The 20,491-nt window shown below is 40.4% G+C and overlaps 1 protein-coding gene across 1 annotated transcript; it reads left to right on the top strand.

Moving 5' to 3' along the window:
• The first annotated feature begins 2,406 nt into the window (after positions 1–2,406).
• On the top strand, positions 2,407–19,131 carry NCBP3 (nuclear cap binding subunit 3). Its single transcript, XM_054394214.1, has 13 exons — positions 2,407–2,562; positions 4,318–4,383; positions 5,994–6,099; positions 7,065–7,190; positions 9,417–9,545; positions 11,763–11,836; positions 12,700–12,808; positions 13,458–13,557; positions 14,126–14,232; positions 15,289–15,574; positions 16,343–16,500; positions 17,537–17,701; positions 18,182–19,131. The coding sequence occupies exons 1-13, from the start codon at positions 2,407–2,409 to the stop codon at positions 18,415–18,417; spliced, it is 1,818 nt and encodes a 605-aa protein (XP_054250189.1). The 3' UTR covers positions 18,418–19,131.
• Positions 19,132–20,491: the final 1,360 nt, after the last annotated feature.

Below are 20,491 nucleotides of genomic sequence, written 5' to 3'. Positions count from 1 at the left end.
TCCGTATCCTTGTTTTCAGCTGAACCACAGAACGACAGGAGTTGGAGATTTTTACCATTTTTTTTGTCTGCTGTCAGTAGTTGAGACTCTTGTTGCAAGAGTTCCCTCTGGTGGTCAGGGATGGGGAAATCAGTAACACTGCTCTCAGACACCTCTTTTGCTGCTTTTAGCCTGGAATTTTTTTTTTTTTTTTTTTTACTCAGGCACTATCTGGCCTGCATTATTTCTAACAGTGTTTCTTCATTTAAGAACTTTTTTTAGATAATGACTGGTAACCTTTTCCAAATTCCTCTTTGCTCCCATGTTTAACCCCTGCACCCCTCAGTAGTTCACTACCCTTCCTTGGTCCATCCTTTCTGCCCACAACAAAAGTGGAGCCTTTCTGCCCAAACCTGCATTGGGCTTTCACAGGCAAAGCAATTGCAGCCTGAGATGAATGTGAAAGAAAAACAGTCTCAGAAGAATAGAACTAAATCATCTTGGAATTCACTGCTCATAACATTCTGAAGGAAGTTGTGAAATATCAAGAGTATATTCCACTCACATACTTGGCAGTAAAAGCCCCACTGGCACCTAGGCTTGGTTTTCCTGTCCTGGTTTGACTGTCCCCACTAGCTGGCATAGCGCTCCTAAGGAGCTCTAAAACATTGGCAACTGATCTAAAGCCCCAGTTAATCATTAGAAACTTTCTTGCTGTGTTCAGGGAGTAAGTCTTGAAACCGTGCCAAGCAGAGCGTGCTGTGGTGTAGCCATGTTCTGTCCTAGGTGACATTCAAGGATGTTAAAACAAAATAAGGAAACATCTGGGTTAGCTGAAGGCTTCGCCATCTCTCCAGTGACAGCAGCGGAGGACAACCTGTGTCACACAATCCTGCCCTGAGCATTCCTCTGAAGGGTCAGGCTTTGTAGGTCTGGACCGGGCTGGTCGAGCGTCCTACTTAGGAAATTAAAGGAGGAAAAGGTGCATCTTTTGGTTTCTTTTCTCTGTGGCCTCAAGTAGTGTTTCTGCCACAGAAATGTTTCCTCTTGCAGTATTTGCAAACCTGCCCCTCTCAGGAGGTGTCTATGTCCTGTTTATCACTGGTGCTCATGCTACATGTGTAGGGGCTCTGTCATAACGCACACCTGGCTTGGAAATATCACCTGTGTTGGAGGTTCCTGCCAGATGCTGACTATATGATGTGACTACCAAATATAGCACTTTTGGTGAATGCAAGTGATGTTAGCTATTGAGTAGAGAGCTCTGTGCAGAGACTTAAAAATAAATGAGCTTGGAGAGTGCGATGGGTAGCAAGGAAATGTATTCGTCCTGCTGGATTGTCTTTAAGGGCAGGAGCTTTTATGTTGCCAACTGCAGGATTTCTTCATGATAAAGCCAAAATTTGCTAATGAATTTTGCTGTGTAGCAGTGTCAATTTGTATGGCAAGTGATATATTGCAGGGGATGAGCTGGAGGGGTTTGCTTCAAAAAAAAAAAAAAAAAAAAAAAAAAAAAAAAAAAAAAACACCCAAACATGCAGAACTGATGAATGGAGCAGCCAGAGCAGGATGGAAGGGTCTTGCAGCTGGGGAAATATTAAGCATACTTAGTGAAATTAGCTGTAAAGGACAGCAAGGGGGATAATTCATGGTGACGACGACCAAGTGTGCTTTTGGAACCTGTCAGTTATGCCAGGGCATGGATGGGAAAATGATAAGGCAGGTGCAAGCCCTCAGCCAGAACTCAGTCCTAGTCCATTGTGTGTGAGGGAATCAAAGCTAATCAGTGTAATTAGTGGGGGTGAAGAATTTGTCTCCTGGGAACAGCTCAACCCAGTATAGTTTGTTTAGGACAAGGGGAGATGAAGTTTCTCTTTAGAAACCGTTCTCGAGAGTAACAGCCCAAGAACGACAGAATACAGGCTCACTGCAGAGAACCTTATGCTGAAAATGAGCTTTATTTTATCAGAGATGTACATTTTCAGGGGCATGTTTCTAGGTGTGGAGGGAGGAAAAATGAACATCAAAAGCGTACAGATCACTGTAATAAAAATCATTGTAGGACGCAGAGCTTGCCGTAGCGAGATCTGGATCTTACAACCGCCTACCTCCATCTGTTTCTGTGTGTCTGCGCACACCACCTGCTTCTCCCCGCAGACGCGGCCCCTGCATTCCCGCGGCCAGGCCGGGGATACCTGGGGAAAATGGCGGCGCAGCCTCTCGCTGTCTGTTGCGCTGCAGGACCGCTCTCTCCCGCGTCTCTATAGCCGTGACGTGCGTCTGAGCGGGTTCGCCCCCAGCCAGCTCCCGCTTCGGGCGGCGCTCTATCCGCCGCGGCGTCTCGGTGGTGGTTCTGGGCGGTGGCGGCGCTCTGCGCTGCGGCGCGGCTGTCTCGCTGGCCGGGCGGAGGGCGGGCCTGGCGGAGCCATGGCGGCTGTGCGGGGCCTACGGATCTCGGTGAAGGCTGAGGCGACGACGACGACGACGGCGGAGCCTCGCGGCCCGGAGCCCGAGCCCATGGAAGTGGAAGAGGGCGAGCTGGAGACCATCCCTGTGAGGCGCTCGCTCCGGGAGCTCATTCCGGTGAGGGGCGTGCGGTGTGGTCACGGTTAGGGAGGGACGAAAGAGGGGCCAGCTTCTGAGGGGGCGCAGAGAACGTAGAAGAGGTTGAGAGTGACGGAGTGGAACATTTGCGGGGGTCTGCAGGGGCAATTAGAGGGACCCTGGTGGGAAAGGGGCGGCATGGGGCGGGAAGCGCATGAGGGAAAGCGACAGCGTGAGGGGAGCGGGGCCAGGAAGGGACTTGGAGGTGTCTGAGCGGAGTTGGGGGGCAAATTGTAAGAGGAAGCGGCCAGGATCTATTTGGGAGCGAAGAGAGTAAAGGAGGCGGTGGGATAGTGGAAAAGAAGACTTGGAGCGTAGAGGAAGGCTGTGGATGCGAGAGCGTGCAGAGAGTGCTCAATGCAAGGAACGTAGGGAATACCAAGAGTAGGGAGCGGAGGGGTGACTGTGGAAAACTGAATTGAGAACAGTGGGAATGTGGGCTCTGATGGGCTTTTGAGGGATTCCTTTCAATTTTGTTTTTCCCTTTTTCATTTGTGCTAATTGTTCCTGTACAAACTCTAGGGAGTTTGGCTTTAATACCTAAAAATGGGTCAGAGTTCTTCTAAACTCATAAGTAGTCTTTTGCTTTCAAAACTTGTGTGGGCATTACGTTAGGGACTGATCTTTAATTAGCTGATTTACCAACGTGCTTGAGCTTCTACCAAATATGTGGCCAAAGAGACAGCAGCCTACTCTACTTCCCTGTGCTCCATGAGTCAACCTTAGGCAGTGGGCGGTTTTTAACTTTAAAAATAATGTTTGTTTTGCCTTTTCTTTCTTTCTTTCTTTTTTCTTTCTTTTTTTTTCTTTAATAACTGAACATTTGGCAGCCCTAGAGAAACTTCGACACTAAGAAAAGGAGTTCGTTTGTGTACTTTGGTATTTCTAAATTGAGAGTGGCCTATTTTCTAGAACAAGTTCTTTAGCCTAAATAATTATTGCAGCACAAATGTTTATCCCTAGACAAAGCAAGGTATGTGCTTCCAGCCCCAAACTTTTGCCAGGTGATGGTTTTAAGGGTGCCAGAATGAACAGGAGGCATTTTTACATATGCAAATCATGGAAGGGACAGAACTGGGTCATTGGTCCAGGGTTTGTGGATTCAGCAGTCCTGGCTGATGGAAAGGAAACTTGTAATTATTCCCCCCCCCCCAAATTCTCCATTTTTGCTTTTTATTAGTTCAATTGCACCAAAACAGTAATGCTTTATCTTGTTGGTATTTGGTATTTTTTCATTTGAAATATTGATAAGCATAGAGGTAAAAGTTACCATTCATTTGTGGATGTAGCTTGTTGTTCTGATTTCTGAGACTAAAAGCTGTAAATTGATGCTTAAGGAGCCAGGTATTGCAGTTAAATCTGTTCATGTTTTACATGGAAATTAAACCCAAACCCAAAATTGTGAGCATTTTAGTTAAGAAAGATGTTTGATGACTCCCCCTGTATTGCTGAGAGTAAGTACAAACCTTTGCAGCAGACACAGAAACTAAATTTTGCCAGAAGGAAAAGCCCTTAGAGTATAGGAAGTTTGGTTCAGTTCATGTGCTTTTATCTTCAGATCACCAAGAGTTATTGCTTGTATGCCTGTCTATCTAGGGATGTATCTTGGAGTAAGGATGAAGGAAAAGAGAATGTATTTCTTGTAGAAATATCCATGTTTTATTTTGGTTTTCAGCATACCAAGTGTGTTTTCAGTGTTCATTGAAATTTCATGACCATTTTGCTTTGTTTCAGGACACTAGTAGGAGATATGAAAACAAAGCTGGAAGTTTCATTACCGGAATAGATGTAACCTCTAAGGTAGTTATTGTGTGATGGTTCTTGAACATATTCTCATTATTGCTACTGGAAAGAAGAAACCATTTCATTTATTTCTTCCCCAATAGGCACAAAAGCTCAGCCTCATGCTGAGAGCTGGCATTTTTCAGCAGCTAGGGCACTCTCCTTTTACTGGTTGTGGCCTGCACCAGGACCTGATCTCTCTTGTAAAAGCCATGAGAATTAGCATTTCTAAGTTACAAAAATTTGTGTTCCCAAACCTTGAAAGTGTTTCCATTGAAGTTCCCTTAGTGCCCACCAATGTTGGAAAACAAGACAGCTGCAGATTTTCCTCTTAGGTGAGTGACACAAGAAATGCTTGGCAGGAAAATCTACTTTCATTGCCTTGTATCATCCAAGGGCATCTTATTGTTCAATTATTTAAGGCATAGTTTGAAGACTGTGAGCAGTGGTTGCATTTAAATAACTTAAAGTTACATAATTCTGTCGAACTTCAGAAACCTGATCCTGCAGGTCATCTCTGTACCTTTAATATCAAATTGGTTGTGGTTTTATGTTGTACAATTGACCACTGGTAGTGGAGAAAAAGCATGTAGTCCTACACTTTGTAGGACTGACACCATTTTACATGTTCTAACAACTGTGAATCACCACCACAACAGTGTGCTGACAAATCACTTGTTCCTGTTTTGCCTTAGTGGAGCTCAGAAGATTGTGCTTATCAAAGAGTACAAAGAGATCCAGATCAAGACTGAAAATCAGCTTTTTGGCCTCAATATCTAGCTTGTGTTGTTTTGTAATTCAATAAAGAATTTGAAGATCCCCTAGCCAGGGGAAAGCTGTCACCTTTTTTAGTGTTGTTTAATGATACAACTCTGAAACATTTCTAAGAAATGTGACCAAAGATATTTTTGCAATCTTAAAGCTAGCAAAAAGTGCATGTTTATTTTGGTATCATTGGTGGCAGTTTGTGCTTAATTGCTATTTCTGTTCCAAATTTGACTTAAGATCCAAAACTCTGTAATGCTTCCTAATAAATTCTGTAAAATAAGGAGCTTCTCAGTCAGTTTCAAAAGTTTCATAAGATGCACATAAGCTATTGCTCATGAGCTGCTTAAAAGCAGCTTGAATTGCTGCTCTAAATAAGGCCTGGCAGTCCAGCTAGTGGTGTAGAATTCATGCTCAGACAAGTTAATATTTTTGAACATATTTAAAAAACAGATAGGGAAAAAATCTCTAAAAGATGGGTTTTCCATGTGGTGGAAATGCTTGTTTCAGGAGAGCTTTTGTTTGAGCACAGTCTCTGCACATTTGTTAGGAAGGAAAAGAGATAATGTTACTGTTCCATCACAGAGCCTGAGCATTGTCTGAGATCCCTTGTTTTCCATGCACCTTGACTTCCATTATGTTGCTGTACCTGGATTAACACCAATTTGTGACACAGAAATGTAACAGTGAATTACTAAGTGAATTATAAATGAAACTCGGAGATCTCTTCAGAATTAGTAGACTTACTAATGTGGATTGTTCCTGTCTGGTAGATTTGATTTTAAATACATGGTCCTTCAGTGCAGCTGGCTGGGAATGCTGCTGCAATTCCTGTTGTGGCTGCATTGTTTTGCCTTTTGCAGGAAGCAATTGAGAAGAAGGAACAAAGAGCAAAACGCTTTCATTTTCGGGCTGAAGTGAATCTTGCCCAAAGGAATGTGGCACTGGATCGGGACATGATGAAGAAAGGTACCAGTTTATCCAACACCCAGAAGAAAAGATCCCTTTGTTTACTTCTCACAGCTCCTTTACTTGATTTATCCTCCAATATTTCCTGTATCCCCAGAGGTTTTCCCAGATTACTGCCAAATTAAATCACTTAGGGTTGTGGGGTTTTTTCCCCCCCTTTTTATATTAATGTCATTATTTTTTAAACTACCTGACAGTTACCAGTTCACTTCTCATTTTATTAAAAACTTTATGTACCTCATTTACAATTTGGCATCAGCACCTTGTGCTGCATGTTCAAGGTTCATCTTCTCCATCAGTGCTGCTTTAAGAATCTTTCAATTCTTTGAAGAGACCAGACCTTGAGCACTGTTTGTGTGCAAGTGGAGGACTCAGTGTCCCATGCACAGTGAGATCAGATTCTGTGCTGTACACACAGTGAAGCTGGCCTGATGGCATGTGTGCTTTTAGGTGGCAGGCTGGGCCTGCTGGATTGTAAGCAGATCAGCAGGGAAATGTGTGCATGACAGATCAGGGCTTTTGGCATCCAATTCTTAAGGCCTGTTTTCCCAATTGGCAGCTTGGACCCACTAGGCCATTGCCTGTAACAGCTCTCCATCAGGTGGCACAAGTGCAAGTGCTTTGTGCGTGTGTCCTGCTTACAGACCTCATCAGTATTCTGGTTCCTTAGTAGTAAAGTAGTAGTACTTTGGCAGCATGTGAAAAAAAAAAAAAGTCTTTAAGGCATTTTGGGTGCCATACAGTGCCTGCACCAACCAGTGCTTGTAATACCACTTGGTTTTAATTCTCAATTCTTACATTTTTACAGTGTAGAATAATCAAGTTACGGCATTTTAGAATGGTGTACATCATACATTAAATTCATTACTTACTTTAAGTGTTTGCTTTGTAAACCCATCTGTTAGTAATATAAAAGCTTGCTCTGTAGAAGTAACTAGAAGATTTGTATCTCTTCCTCTTTACAGCAATTCCTAAAGTAAGACTGGACACAATTTATATTTGTGGAGTGGATGAGATGAGTACACAGGACATCTTTGCCTATTTCAAAGAGTATCCTCCTGCTCATATTGAGTGGTTGGATGATACATCATGTAAGTACATGGAGTCTTTTGTCTGTAATTGTTATTTTTATTATCCATCATAGCCATACTTCAGACGTCCTAGTGGCTTTCAAAGTCACTCTGTCTGTCTCAGTTTCCCTGTCATTATCCTTACTCAAAAGAGATTTAGAAGGAAAGAGTTAATAGGATATGGTGAAAATCAAACCATTGTCTGGTTGAGTATTTCTTGTTGGAAAGAGCATAGAATAACTTACTAGTCTCCAAGTGGAAAAAAAAAAAAGAGGTCTAAAATTTTGTGTTGCTTACTTGTTGACATAAATATCATACTTGCTTGTGAGTGCTTCTGAGAGAAGATTATTTTGCTGTGTGCAGGCTGGTATAGGTTTGTGCTGTGAAGGAGCAGATTTGCTGCCATATCTGTTTAGTGCATTCTCAAGGAGGAATTAGTAGGTGGAAGAAGGTAGCAGCTGAGTGTGATTTACACAGATTGGAAAAGGAATGTAAATTTCCATTGACAGGCCTGTTCCAGGGAGTAAGCAGGCAGTGAGATTGCCAGAGAGAAAGTTGTTGACAGTCATGGTACCCTCAGTGTTTCTAAAGACTGTACAAGAGCTGTTTGCTACAGTTGAGTGCTGGATCACGAGTTGGAAGGCTCTGAGATTGTCAAGTGGCTAGTCTCTAACCAACACCATAGCAAAAGAAGTGGAAGCCAGTGCAGGTTTTCCATTTGGGTTGGGATTGCTGAAAACTGATCTAGTGCCAAGCAGGGCTAAGACCTGAGAATTAGAAGCATGGTTCCCTGAAGTAACCCTGAAGGAATTACATTCCAAAACAAGACAAAAGATATGGTGTGCTGCAAAATATTGGTAACCTTGAAATTACTGTGTGTAACAGCCACAAACTGACAGAAAATGTGAAATGCAGTGGGCCCTGGGAGGGAGTTCCTAAGTGAACCGGTGGTGATGCATTAAGCTAGCAAGTACACAGCTTAGCTCTGGATCTGAGGCTGCATTTTTAGGATTGTCTGATTGTCCTTTTTCTGTCCAGTTTTCTTTTTTTTCTTAAATGTCACATGAGTAAATTCAGTGTGGAACCAGAGGGAACTTGCAGTGCAAAAATGCAGGCTTCAGAGCTGTAACAATAATTTACCCACTTACAGCTAACACACATGGTTTTAAATTTTCATGCTGTATCAGCACAGATTTCTGTTGCACCATGCCAAGCATTTTAATGGATTACATCTCAGGGTGTCTTAGTGCAAAGTTGAATTCAGACAGCGTTCTGTGCTTCAGACTGATGAACATAAACTGATAAAGGCTTTGCAAATTGGGAGCTGCGAAGAACAGGCAGAGATGCAGAAATGAAAAGTTATTAGCCAGTAGTTAAAGTTAGTTATCTGAGTGTTCTTCACCTTGTAAATCTTGTCTGTTTGGGTAATTTTAAGAGAAGATCAATTTTATTTTAGAACACTGTATAGTTTTCTTGGTGCCTGAACACACTTTGCATAACAGCAGAGCAGTGACGGATGTTTGCTGCTGTATTTGCACCAAATGCGTCGGGGCAGAAGGCTTTTGTTCAAAACCTCTTTCTAAGCAGTTTCAGCTCTTCCAATTTCAACACCTATGAAATGCTTTCAGTGGCCTACTAAGTTACATTGTAGTACCATCTGCTGACGCTTAAGGCCTATACAAGGCATACACTGAATCATACTGGTAAGCTGTGTACACCATAATCTGTGCAGAGTGCTTGAGCAGTCTCCTACTTAGCCCTATCTTCCTGCTTTTTGGAAAAGATTAACAAAATTCCGCAGTAGAGTCCAAGGTTCTGTTAAATTTTCAAAGGGAAAAATAATCAAGGCTGCTGCTTCTCCCCTATGCACCCCCTTAATCACATTTGTGTGGTAACACAGTTATGAAATACACTGACCCTGCTTCAATATCCAGATTTGCTGCACTCTGGAAGCAGTCTCTCAAACAAACAATTGTGCATTTCAGTGATTTTGGTTCAGATCAGTTGTTTTGTGTGGTTTTTGTCATGTGCTGAAAGTTGTGTGTCCTCCAGCTTACCAGGTGTGTTAAAGAATGTGACTTTCCCTGCAAGAAGTACATCCTCTGCTTTTTTTTTTTTGGTCATGTCACCATATAAGAGTATTTCTGAACTTTTGTTAGTGATTTCCTTCCAGGGAGGCAGTGTGACTGCTTGATTATACAAACTGCATTCTGTTTTTGTTTTTGTGTGTGTTTATATATGTCATAGGTAATGTGGTCTGGCTTGATGAAGTAACAGCAACACGGGCTCTAATAAATATGAGTTCCTTGCCTGATCAGGAGAAAACAAAAAGCAGAGAAAACAATGAAGAGAAGACAGCTGAAAAAACTAAGAAAGGTAGATTGAGCTATGTATATCTAGACATTATCTAATTAATTCAATGAAGCTTTAAACTTGTGCTTGGGTTCTGCATAATCTAAATTACTGAAGGAGCTTCTATCATATAGTTTCAGGTAAATGTATTCTGCCACTTTAAAAAAGGCTTTCATCTTGGAAACCTTTTGAAGAAGCTGCTTCTTAAAAGGTGGGTTGGAGCTAGAGCAAAAGCAGTAATTCAGTGGATACTGAACATGCTAGATCCAAGGTCACATTCAGATATGATATTTGTAATGGTACATGTTGCACAGAAGTAAGGCTGTGTGATCTGTGTACAAAGACAGTGAAAGGATGGATGTGGAAAAAGCAGGTGTAAGAAAATGTCCTGGGTTTGAAACGCCACAGATGATTCCTTTCTTGATAGACCACTATCCTCTAAGTATGTGGTTCACTCTGATGTCACCTCACCCCTTTATAGCATCTTGGAATTTCACCATTACACTTTCAAGAAAGAAGTGCACTGAAATTTCAGTTAGAACAGAGCAAAGCAGCAAAAGTACATCTTATTGTTGTGGTAAATCTAGTACTTGAATGCCTTACTTGGAAATTTTTCTTACTTTTATGGGAGAGAAGTCAGGCTTTTGTTACCTAACTTATGACTGTTCTGCTGTTAGGCTGGTGTGGTAAATTGCTGTGCTTCAACATACTGTACTACATGGTACAGAGCAAAGAGAGAGATTGTATTTATTAACTCTTCCATTACATACTATACAATCTACATGAGCAAAATGCCAATAACCAGTGTCTCTGTTAGATACTTCCAGTGCTATCAAAAGCCTTGCTAAGAAAGTTTGAGGTTTAGATCTTTGTCAAACTTGTGGATTCCTGTAACCCATCCCCTTTTCTTCCTGTTGTTTTTCTCCACAATACAGTGGCTCCTCAACCATCCATGTGACTCTAATTTTGGGGCAAATTGTTGATAAAGCGTCAAGTAAGACTTGTTCTGAAGTTATTGGAGATGAGTGACTGTCTTGTTTAAATGGAGCATAAATAAATGTATTTAATCTTGATGGGTAACAAATTAGATGTTACATCATGGTTACACCACATCTCAAAATAAAAACTGTCATCTAAATTGCTCCTGCTCATCAGGAAAAGTAGGATATTAGATGAAGTACAAACTGTTCAATTGCATCTTAAGGTGTGAGATTAGTACAGATACATTGGAGTGATCTGGCTTAGTTGCATTCCTTTTTTAGGTAGGAATCTGAGGGCTCTTGAGGCATTTAGGGAAGCAAGAAACTGGTCTTTACTGTGAGAAGTTATTTCTCTCTCCTTCTCCCAGAAAAATGAGTACTGGAATACTGTCCCTGATAGAACTGAAATTCAAGTTTGAATTTGTCTCACCTAAATTCTCTCTTTGGTTTCAGTTTGGTTAATTCTGCTTTATTCTCTTGTTTGAACTTGGGTGTGTATTCAGGATTATTTCAACAGCTACTGCTCTCTCTCTCTTCTCAAGTGTGTTGTTGGATGTGATTAAGAACTCCAAAAATATAAGTTTTTTTTTTTTTTTTTAGTCTTGATGTTTATGAGTACCTTGAGATCTTTGCAAATGATACTGGTATAAGTTAATAGCTGTCTGTATTCACTACCTTTTTATTTCACTCCTGAGGACTGAAAAAAAAAAATCAGTATAAATTTCCTTTGAGCTAAAAACAACCTGCAAAAATCTGTGCATCTCACGATTTGAGTAGTTCTGGAAGCATGCATTCTTCTGTTAGTTCACTTTGAAATTAAGTCACTAAGGTTTTTTTTTTTCTCCTGCTCTCCCTCAGAAACTTCTAAGCTGTTGAATAATGACCTGTTTTACATTGTTAATAGTGGATACTTGTAGGTACTTGCAGCATTTTAAAGGGAGGCTGAAAGAGATAGGCTTACAGTCTTGGCCTTGCTGAGCTCTGCCATACCCTGAAATGCAGTGCAATTCCATTTGCTTTCAAAGAATTCATAGTCCCTGTGTGCTGCACAGAGGATGTCTATTAACACTGCTCTGAGCTCATGCACACTTCAGGTTTCTGTAGACATTTACTGGTTTGATTATTCTCTAGGCTGTACAGAAGGCAGGCTTAACACCTTCAGCTTGATTTCAGAGAATAATTGTTTCAGGTCATAATAAATGTGACGGACACACTAAAATGGAGCTTATTTTTTTCTTTTCCCAATTATTTTCCTCCTCAGAAAAACAGGAGGAAAGTTCTGATGATGAGACAGAAGAAGGCGAGGTTGAGGATGACAATCCAAGTGATGTTGAGGTCAGTACAGAGGGAAAGAGAAAACACTATTAATGGAAGTTTTGCTCTGACTGGTGTCAAGTCTTCATAACGTTATGGTTTTAACCATTTATATTTGCAATTCACAATTTAATTGTCAAATAAATTAGATGGGGAGATGGCAGGCAGTGCAGATATGCTGTAGGTGAGAATAGCTGTGTAAGAGTGTTTTGTGAAAGTAGAATTTGAAGAGTGCTGGGGTATGCAGCATGCAAGAGCCAGACTGGCTGCTCTTTTCTGCTGAGAGGAGGCAATGACAGAATAATGGAAGGCAGTGGCCTTTCAGCAGCGAAGGCAGTGCTTAAAGAGACAAATGGGATTTAGGGTGTCCATAGATGTGTGGGAATCAGCACACACTGCTGTTTTGTCAGTAATTTAATCTTCACTGGCTGAATATATAATAGGTGTGATTAGTATTTTCTTTAGGGATGGCTCAGTGAACACTAGTCCATCATGGAAGTCTGAATTTTAGTTTCCAAAAAAAAAAAAAGCTTTTTAGTCATTGTGTGAGGGCATGAGGACCTCTTAGTAAAAGCATTTAGATATGAAACAAACAAAAAATTCAAGTAGTTGTTTTTCATTTTCCAGGTTGTGCTGGGTTTCTGACTTTCAATCACTAGCATAGTGTTATTTGAAATTTAGTGGGTTTAATAATCAGAGTTAATTTTATGAAGGAGGAGAAAGAAATATTTTAAATCTTTGGGGGAAATTTACTTTAAAAATTCACATTAGTTTGTAAAAAAAAAAAAAAAACAGTGTTCATTTGAACATAATTTGAAAAGTAACTTTCTTAATAATCAGTTGATTGCTTCTCTGTCCAAAATACCTTTTTTGCCCCCCCGAAGTTGGATGCCCTCTCCCAGGTGGAAGAGGATTCCCTCCTGCGTAATGATCTTCGCCCTGCCAATAAACTGGCTAAAGGAAACAAGCTATTCATGAGGTTTGCTACTAAAGGTAAATGAACAGCTTAAGAAGCATAATGAATTAATCACTTGTAGTTTTATTTGTTTGGAAGCACCCAAAAACTTGGAAGTACCTAATTTTTATTTGCAAGATCGTTAGGGTTTTTTTGCTAATCATTAGATATTAAGATTTTGCCATTTAATGCAGTTCAAGTTGTATGAAAATGTTGTAAATAAAAAGTGGATCTTCCCAATACCAGAGAATAGGTTTTATGATACCTGTCCTCACAGAGGTAAATTTTACTTTATATAAATACACAAATCATTTGAGATGCTGATGAGGTATTGCCAGAAATTATCGCTAAATGAAGTTGAGGCGTGAAATGGTATTTATGAGTAAACTGAAAATCCATATAATTTCTGGGCCATATGGAAAGTGACACATCCAGAAAGAAAAGAAAGGTCATGAATGAGGTAAGTATGGCCTCCAGTAGTTAGAGCAGGATGTAATGCTCTGTTCAGCAGATAATGTAGAAATTCAGTCTCCCTAGAATTAAGTTTCTAGACACAAATAAAACTGTGGGGATAGGAGAAATTTCAGAGGTGCCAGCAAAGTTGTATCCCTCACGAAGGAGATAAGTCATGCTGGTCTGTAAGATATGTTCAAGTCTCACCTTCTGTATCTTTACTCCATTTAACAGATGACAAGAAGGAGCTGGGAGCTGCAAGGCGAAGTCAGTATTATATGAAATACGGGAATCCAAATTACGGAGGCATGAAGGGAATCCTTAGCAATTCTTGGTGAGTATTGGATAGAGGAATTGGAACATTGCAGGTAATTGGACAAGGTAGTCTAAAATGTTTTAATTTGTTAATTTTTAATTTGTGAATTTTCTTTCTGTTCAGTCTGTGTAGATGCTTCTTGTGTGTAAATAATGTTTTGGCAATGCAACCCTGAACTTGCGAGGGGAGCATTTTCTCAGGGAAATAACGGTCAGATGTTTCTTGAACTTTTTGAGCATTGAAATTTTGACTGATTCAGAACAGATCTCTGACATTAAACATACATCTGCTATTACAGTGAGTGATGAGTGAGGGTGGTGAGACACTGGAGCAGGTTGCCCAGGGAGATTGTGGATGTCCTCTCCCTTGAGGTTTTCAAGGCTAGGTTAGATGAGGACTTGAGCACCCTAGTGCTAGTGGAAGGTGTCCCTGTCTATGGTGGAGGGGGTTGGAACTGGATGATCTTTAAGGTTTCTTCCAACCTAAACCATTCTGTGAATTTCATGTCCTTAATCCAGGACTGAATATGGCAGATTCATGATGCCTTTTCTGGGACAGGCATGTCATTCTTTTTGTGTCGTTTCAGGAAACGAAGATACCATTCACGTCGAATCCATCGGGATGTGATCAAGAAAAGGATCCTGATTGGGGATGATGTTGGCTTGACTCCTCCTTATAAGCATCGTCATTCAGGTAACTGATGCCAATATGATGACTCTCTAAGAACACAACTGGGGAATGGTAGGTCAGAAAGGACCTTAAACAGGGGCTCAGGTAGTCTGTGGTGTGCAAAAGTGAAGTGTGCTTGAAAAAAAAAGAAAACCACAAAAACTCTATAACTGAATCGCTTTTTAAGAGTTCACAGGCTGAGGCAGAAGCTTCACACTGTTCATTGGTTTACCAAAATACCTACTGCTTTTTATTTGATTTGGGTTTTTTTCTTTTAAAAATATAGGACACAGGGACCATAGCATCAAGGGCAAAAAGAAGAGAGAACTTCTTTAAACTCCTTGGCAATTTGTTGTACTTCCTGTTTTAATTCTTCTGTTCTATGGAAAAGCAAGCTCTAGATGGAGAACAATAAAGATGAGAAAATCCTATTAATTAGATTTGAATATCATAGTGTACTCCCTAAGGTAGGGGGTGTGCATTAGAAAAGGAACTGCTGTAAAAATCTTTGATGTGAGACAAATAGTGTCAAAGTTTTACACAAGTGGCCTGTTAAATTCAGCCATGGATTTATCAGCTCTCATGCAAGAAGATTTAGCATGTTGCTAATGTACTGCTTTCTGAAAAGATGCTTCACACTGCTGCTGACTAACTTGGAAGTTGTAGATTTGTGTTGAAATCAATTTATGTGCTAAATTCCTACTAAGGACAGGTGTGTTCTCTTTGGTGTTCCTGCTTGCAGGACTTGAAAGGATTATCACAGAGCCAGCCCCACCAGATGATAGGAGTTGTTGTGCCTAGTTCAGGCAGTGTGGTCTGCACATATTCAGTCCAGTTCTCTGCTTGAGCAGGCTTCTGAGATAGTGAACACCATGGAATTTTTGTCTGCTGTGGTAATTTTCTTCCATTTAGGCTGTTCTGTGCTCTAGATTCCACTTAGCAGAATATTCTCTTTAGCCTCAGAACTACAAAGACTCATTTCTAGTGGATCATGAATTAGTGATTTTTAATTTCTTTTTTTGCCTGGGTTTTAAGGTACTCTAAGCTTCAGTTTATCAGAGTCAGTTTGTTTTGCGACAGGCTTAATAAATGTTCCTGAGGAGCCTATTGAGGAGGAAGAGGAGGAGGAAGAAGATCAGGATATGGATGAAGATGACAGAGTTGTGGTAGAGTACCGTGATGAACTGCAGGCTTTCAAACAGTCCCGAGACCGCAGCGCAGCACGGCGATCGAGTGCCAGCGCCTCTGACTCTGATGAGATGGACTATGATCTGGAATTGAAAATGATATCAACACCCTCTCCCAAAAAGAGCATGAAAATGACAATGTATGCAGATGAGGTGGAATCACAACTGAAAAATATCAGGTAAAAGTTTCTTCATCTTTAAAAGCATCAGTGAGAAGGCATTCTGAATTTTAATTAGTGCCAGAGCTTAAAGACAAACTGCTGAAGCAGCTTTTTTAATTCTTAACATCGCTGTGTATTAGATGTGTTAATAAGAAATACAAAATACAGAAAACACTGATGCAGAAATTGAATTACAATTTTCAAGATACAGCTTCCTTTGCAGATGTCTGTAAGCCTGCTTATTGATAAGGATGGAATCAACAGAATAGAAAAGCATAGAGGAAACGCAATTAACTTCTTGCATTTCATAGCTAGCCTAGGGAGAAATAATTCCTTCTTCTCTTTGCCCTTTACCCCTTCCTCTTTTCTCAGAAAAAAGAATAACCCTTAAGTGTTGACAAAAAGGAATTCATGTTCACTATGGGTGTATCAACTCATGTGTATTGTAGATTATTTAAATAACCTAACAACAGTCCCTTCAGTAGTCTATTCATTATAATGTCAAGGCTTTTAAAAGTTCTGAGGTTGCTTATCTGCTCTGAATTTTGAGCCAGAGCCTTAAGGAGAAAAACTTAATACTTGCCTTGACATGGATTCATGTGGTTATTGCTGAACTTAGGATTCTGACTGGCACATGTGCTCTTCTGAGTAGTGTTTTTACCTCTGTTCCTCAGTAGAGAACTCTTGATATTACAGCTTTCTATGATGGAATTTTGTGTACAAGAAGACTTAAGAACTACAGCAGGTTTTATGTCATTTAAGAGACTTTATTTCTGTTTCTTTGAGGAATTCCATGCGAGCAGATAGCATAGCAACCAGTAACATCAAAAATCGGATTGGCAGCAAAGGATCATCAGAGAAAGTTGCAGATGTGAGACTGCTGTTAGAAGAAAAACGCCAGAATAATACGGGGCCACGTCAGCCAAACAGCACTGTAAAATCAGGTAACACAGACTCTTACATTGTGCAGAACTGCAGCTGGCCCGTTCAAATGGATGCATTCATTTCACATCAGTGCTTCACTGCAGCTAACTAACCTGAGGGAATTACATTCAGTAGCAGTTTCTGCATCCATAGAGTTAATTTTTCCTCACTAAGAGACTGAGCTGAGGATGGCTTTGGGGAAAATGAAGTGCATTTGATTGAAAGAATGACATTTATTTTTATCCAATTTACTTGCCTGTTTCTACTTCCTCCTACTTTTGTCCTTTTTAATTTGCTCACTCCCTGAGGCATAGATCCTGTATGACTTTGAGAAACTTAACATGTGAGGGAGCTCCTGTACGAAATGAAACACTATCTGCTTACATGAAGGAACATGTATTACAGGAATAAGGACCTGTTTTCCAGTTGTCAGGATTTATTTGGGGGCTTAATTTGACTGGCTTTTTTGACTCAGGTATTCATTTCAGCTATTCCTGGCACACATAATATCCAGAGGATTATCTGACTGATAAGGAAAATACATTCTTTTATATTGATGTAATATAGAAGTTTTATGTTTGACTCCTCCTGCTCATTTTGGGGCTCTGACAAGTTAGCGTGTAAGTCCTGTAACTTCCTTTGCCTCTGTTGTTTTGTTTCAACCTTTAAGACTAGGTGTATCTACCTAAACCAGACAAGCTTCAGAATGTAAGACTCGCATCATGGGTTAAATATCAATATATTTAGGATTCTCAATGCTTAAAACCCTTCCTACTTGTTGTATTGCTTGACACCCTTATGAGAAGTCCCTCTCAGGTCTTTCTGTAGGATCTTTTCAGGCAGCTCTAAGGTCTCCCTGGAGTCTTCTCTATGCTGAGCAACCCCAGCTCCCCCAGCCTGTCCTCATAGTAGAGGACTATGAAAGACTTCAGAAAAGATGAGAGAGCCTGTCTAGTTTCAAGCTGTACAAATTGTGAACAAGCAGAAAATGATCTGGCAGAGCTAGAGTAAATACAACATGATTTCTGACATTTTAATCACTGAAAATATCTCTAGATGTGCGGCAAAGACTGGGAAAAAGACCCCATTCTCCAGAAAATAAACCTCCAAGCAGCACCTCTGCTCCTCGTCGAGAACCCATATCAGACGTGCACAGCCGCTTAGGAATCCCCAAACAAGATGTAAAAGGCCTCTACTCTGATACCAGAGAGAAGAAATCAGGTTAGTTTGAGAGAGAGAATGTAATACTGCAATTCCTTTGAATTTCTTACAGTGAAAGAGAAACTTCAGCAGGAAAATCTTGTTCAGTTGAGTGAAATTAAAGATGTTTGTTCAGTGCTTTGAAATCTAAACACAGGTAGGCAGGTTGAGTTTAGTATTGTTATGAACAGTATTTTCATATAGGTATGCTTCAAAGTGGAGGATGAGTTCAAACTGTGGTGGAAACAGGGCACTAAAGTGAGTGTAATAAATGCAGTGGCACTTCTGACCTGTGTGCAGCATTCTGTGCAAACAGGAACACAGTGAAGAAGGCTGCACTGAGCCTCCCAAAAGACTTCAAAGCATGTAGTAAGTTCCATGCCAAACGTTAAGGTGGGAGGAATACAAGGGCTGTAAAGAGATGCAGTGGAGTTAAGACTCCTGCAGAATTCCTCCCAGTCCTGTGTTTTTTAAAAAAATATTTTGTTTTCATCTGCTTAGGTAATTTATGGACCCGATTAGGGTCTGCTCCGAAGACACAAGAAAAGACTTCAGAAAAACCTGAAAACTCTGTGGCATCTCCAGAGGAGGATGATTCGGAGCTGCAGCGGGTTTGGGGAGCGCTCATTAAGGAAAAAGAACAGTCCAGGCAAAAAAAGAGTCGGCTGGATCATTTGCCATCCCTACAGATTGAAATCAGCAGAGAAAGCAGTTCTGGGTCAGACACGGAATCATGATCGTTTGGACACTCTGATCCTCAAGAGTGTGACTCTGCAGTGTGTGGCAAGATTTCCTTTGCCCAAAAGCTGGACACTGGCAAAGACTCTGCAGTGAAGGTTCCAGAAGTGTTTCTGCTCCTTTTATACAAAACCAGAGATGTGTTACCACTTGAAACCTAAAGCAATCACCTTTGTCTGGAGTCTGTGGTTGGCCCTGTGTTACAGTAGGGCATTGTCATATAAGTTTATTACAGCAAACTGGTAGTTTACTCTAGCAAAACACTCTTCCCCAAGCTTTGAACTTAAGAGGCAGAAGAGCTCTGTATTTTTAAGACCTTTTTGTTCTTAATATTTCTAACATGGAGCCTTTTAACACAATGTTTTACACAGTTCATCCAAAGAACAGGGCATTTCATAATCAACAGCATTGCCTTGCCCTTCTGGCTCTTACCAGCACCTTTCTTTTCCTCTTGAAGTAATAACAATAATGCTTCCTGGGTAGGCAGCCAGCAAGGATAAAACATGAAGGAACTCTCATGTTTCCTTCCTTCAAAATACTGAATGTAAATCTAAGTTAAATGTTTTAGTACAGTGAAATTTCACTTTGTATCCAAGTAGCATCACTGTCCTCAAGAAATTCTGCTTGTTTATTTTGGTGATACTTTGTTCTGCTGTAGTAAGGATCGAGATGTTCAAGACTGCAAAGTTGGATGTTTGAGTGTTGTGTAAATTCCCAAGGGTTTAATTTCTTTTTTTTTTCTCTCTTTTTTTTTTTTTTAATTTGGTCACGTGCTGAGAAATTCTTATTTCTTTCACTTCCTCTGTATTATGTTTTGAAATCTGTTTAAAACCATGTTTTTATATTTGTGGGAACTTTCTTGTTGGCCACAGTGAAAGCTATAGTGGTGTTTTCCTATGTGCTGTTTTAACTATATATATATATAAAACTGAAAGAGAAAAGGAAACTATAGAATCACTGTCTCATGTCAGTATTTTCAACTGTTCTTCCTATGTGTAGTACATGTGGGTGTGGACATGGTTGACTTGTTAGATTCAACTTATTTATCCACATCCCGTCTCTAGGGTAAGAAAAAGGTTTTGATCAGTGTGTGGCTGCAGGGTTTTTTTTCTTGTTGCCTCTGACATTTATTTGGGCTGCCAATGATTCTAGATAAGGAATAATAATGCCAGCACATCACATCCTGCTAGACAGAATGGGTAGCAAAAAATGTCATCTGCTACACTTTGATAGTCTGTAGGTTTGTGTGTTGCCCCTCTTGGTTTCCAAGGTCCTGTTGGTAGAAAAAGTCTATGAATATCTCTTCTTCTTTCTGCTTTTTAACAAACATTTTCTCTTCTTTGTCCCTTTTTTGTACTGAGTTGGAATAGGTTTGAGACTTCACAAAAGCAAAGAATCTGCATTGAACTTTTCCTGCTGCTTTGTTATGTGTAAGAATAGCTAAAGGTAAAATAACTAAAGGTAAAATGAAAGGTACAGTGACTAGAAGGGTCATCTAGGGACTGACTGGGCTTTGCGCCTTATTCCTCATCCTTGATTTTATATTTAATTATTGAATATATACGTCTCATAAAAGTACTCCTGAGAGTGACTGCAATATCTGATCACTGTAATAACTCATTTTAACTTGTGCTTTCATCCCTTCCAAAGTTGTCAAGTAGAATCGTACCCATACCCCTACCCATTTTTCAAGGTCCTGACAGAATTTATTTAACCAGTGTCTTTTTGCCAGTAAACCTTTGTGTTGTATTACTGCTTTGGATCCATTATGACCTTTCCTTTACCTGAAGGGAGATGGTAGATGAGAATCATGCACCTGGTCTTTTGAAGATAGCTTTCTGCATGTTGTGAAGCTCAGCAAGCGGTTGTGGTCTGCTGTAAATGTTGCTGATAATCACCGTGTCTCCATATAAATACTCATAACTTGAGCCTGGTGAGGGACAGATTAATTGGTATGAAGGGCAGAGTGGGAGCAGAGAATCTTTACAACTGAGAGAGAAGATCTGAACCAATGGATGTATGAAATAAAAGTGATATAGGCAAAGGCCTTGATTTGAGGAAGAGGAGCCATTA

The sequence above is a fragment of the Indicator indicator genome, chromosome 30 (genome assembly GCF_027791375.1).
Source record: "Indicator indicator isolate 239-I01 chromosome 30, UM_Iind_1.1, whole genome shotgun sequence".
In the NCBI taxonomy this organism is placed as follows: Eukaryota; Metazoa; Chordata; class Aves; order Piciformes; family Indicatoridae; genus Indicator; species Indicator indicator.
Note: the sequence above shows the minus strand (reverse complement) of the source record. Positions and strands in the feature narration are given on the sequence as shown.

Excerpts from the sequence above, each read along its gene's own strand:
- NCBP3 (XM_054394214.1), top strand. The coding sequence starts at position 2,407 with ATGGCGGCTGTGCGGGGCCTACGGATCTCGGTGAAGGCTGAGGCGACG. Across the intron at positions 2,563-4,317 it reads CGCTCCGGGAGCTCATTCCG|GACACTAGTAGGAGATATGA; the intron begins GTGAGGGGCGTG and ends GCTTTGTTTCAG. Across the intron at positions 17,702-18,181 it reads TACCAGAGAGAAGAAATCAG|GTAATTTATGGACCCGATTA; the intron begins GTTAGTTTGAGA and ends TCATCTGCTTAG.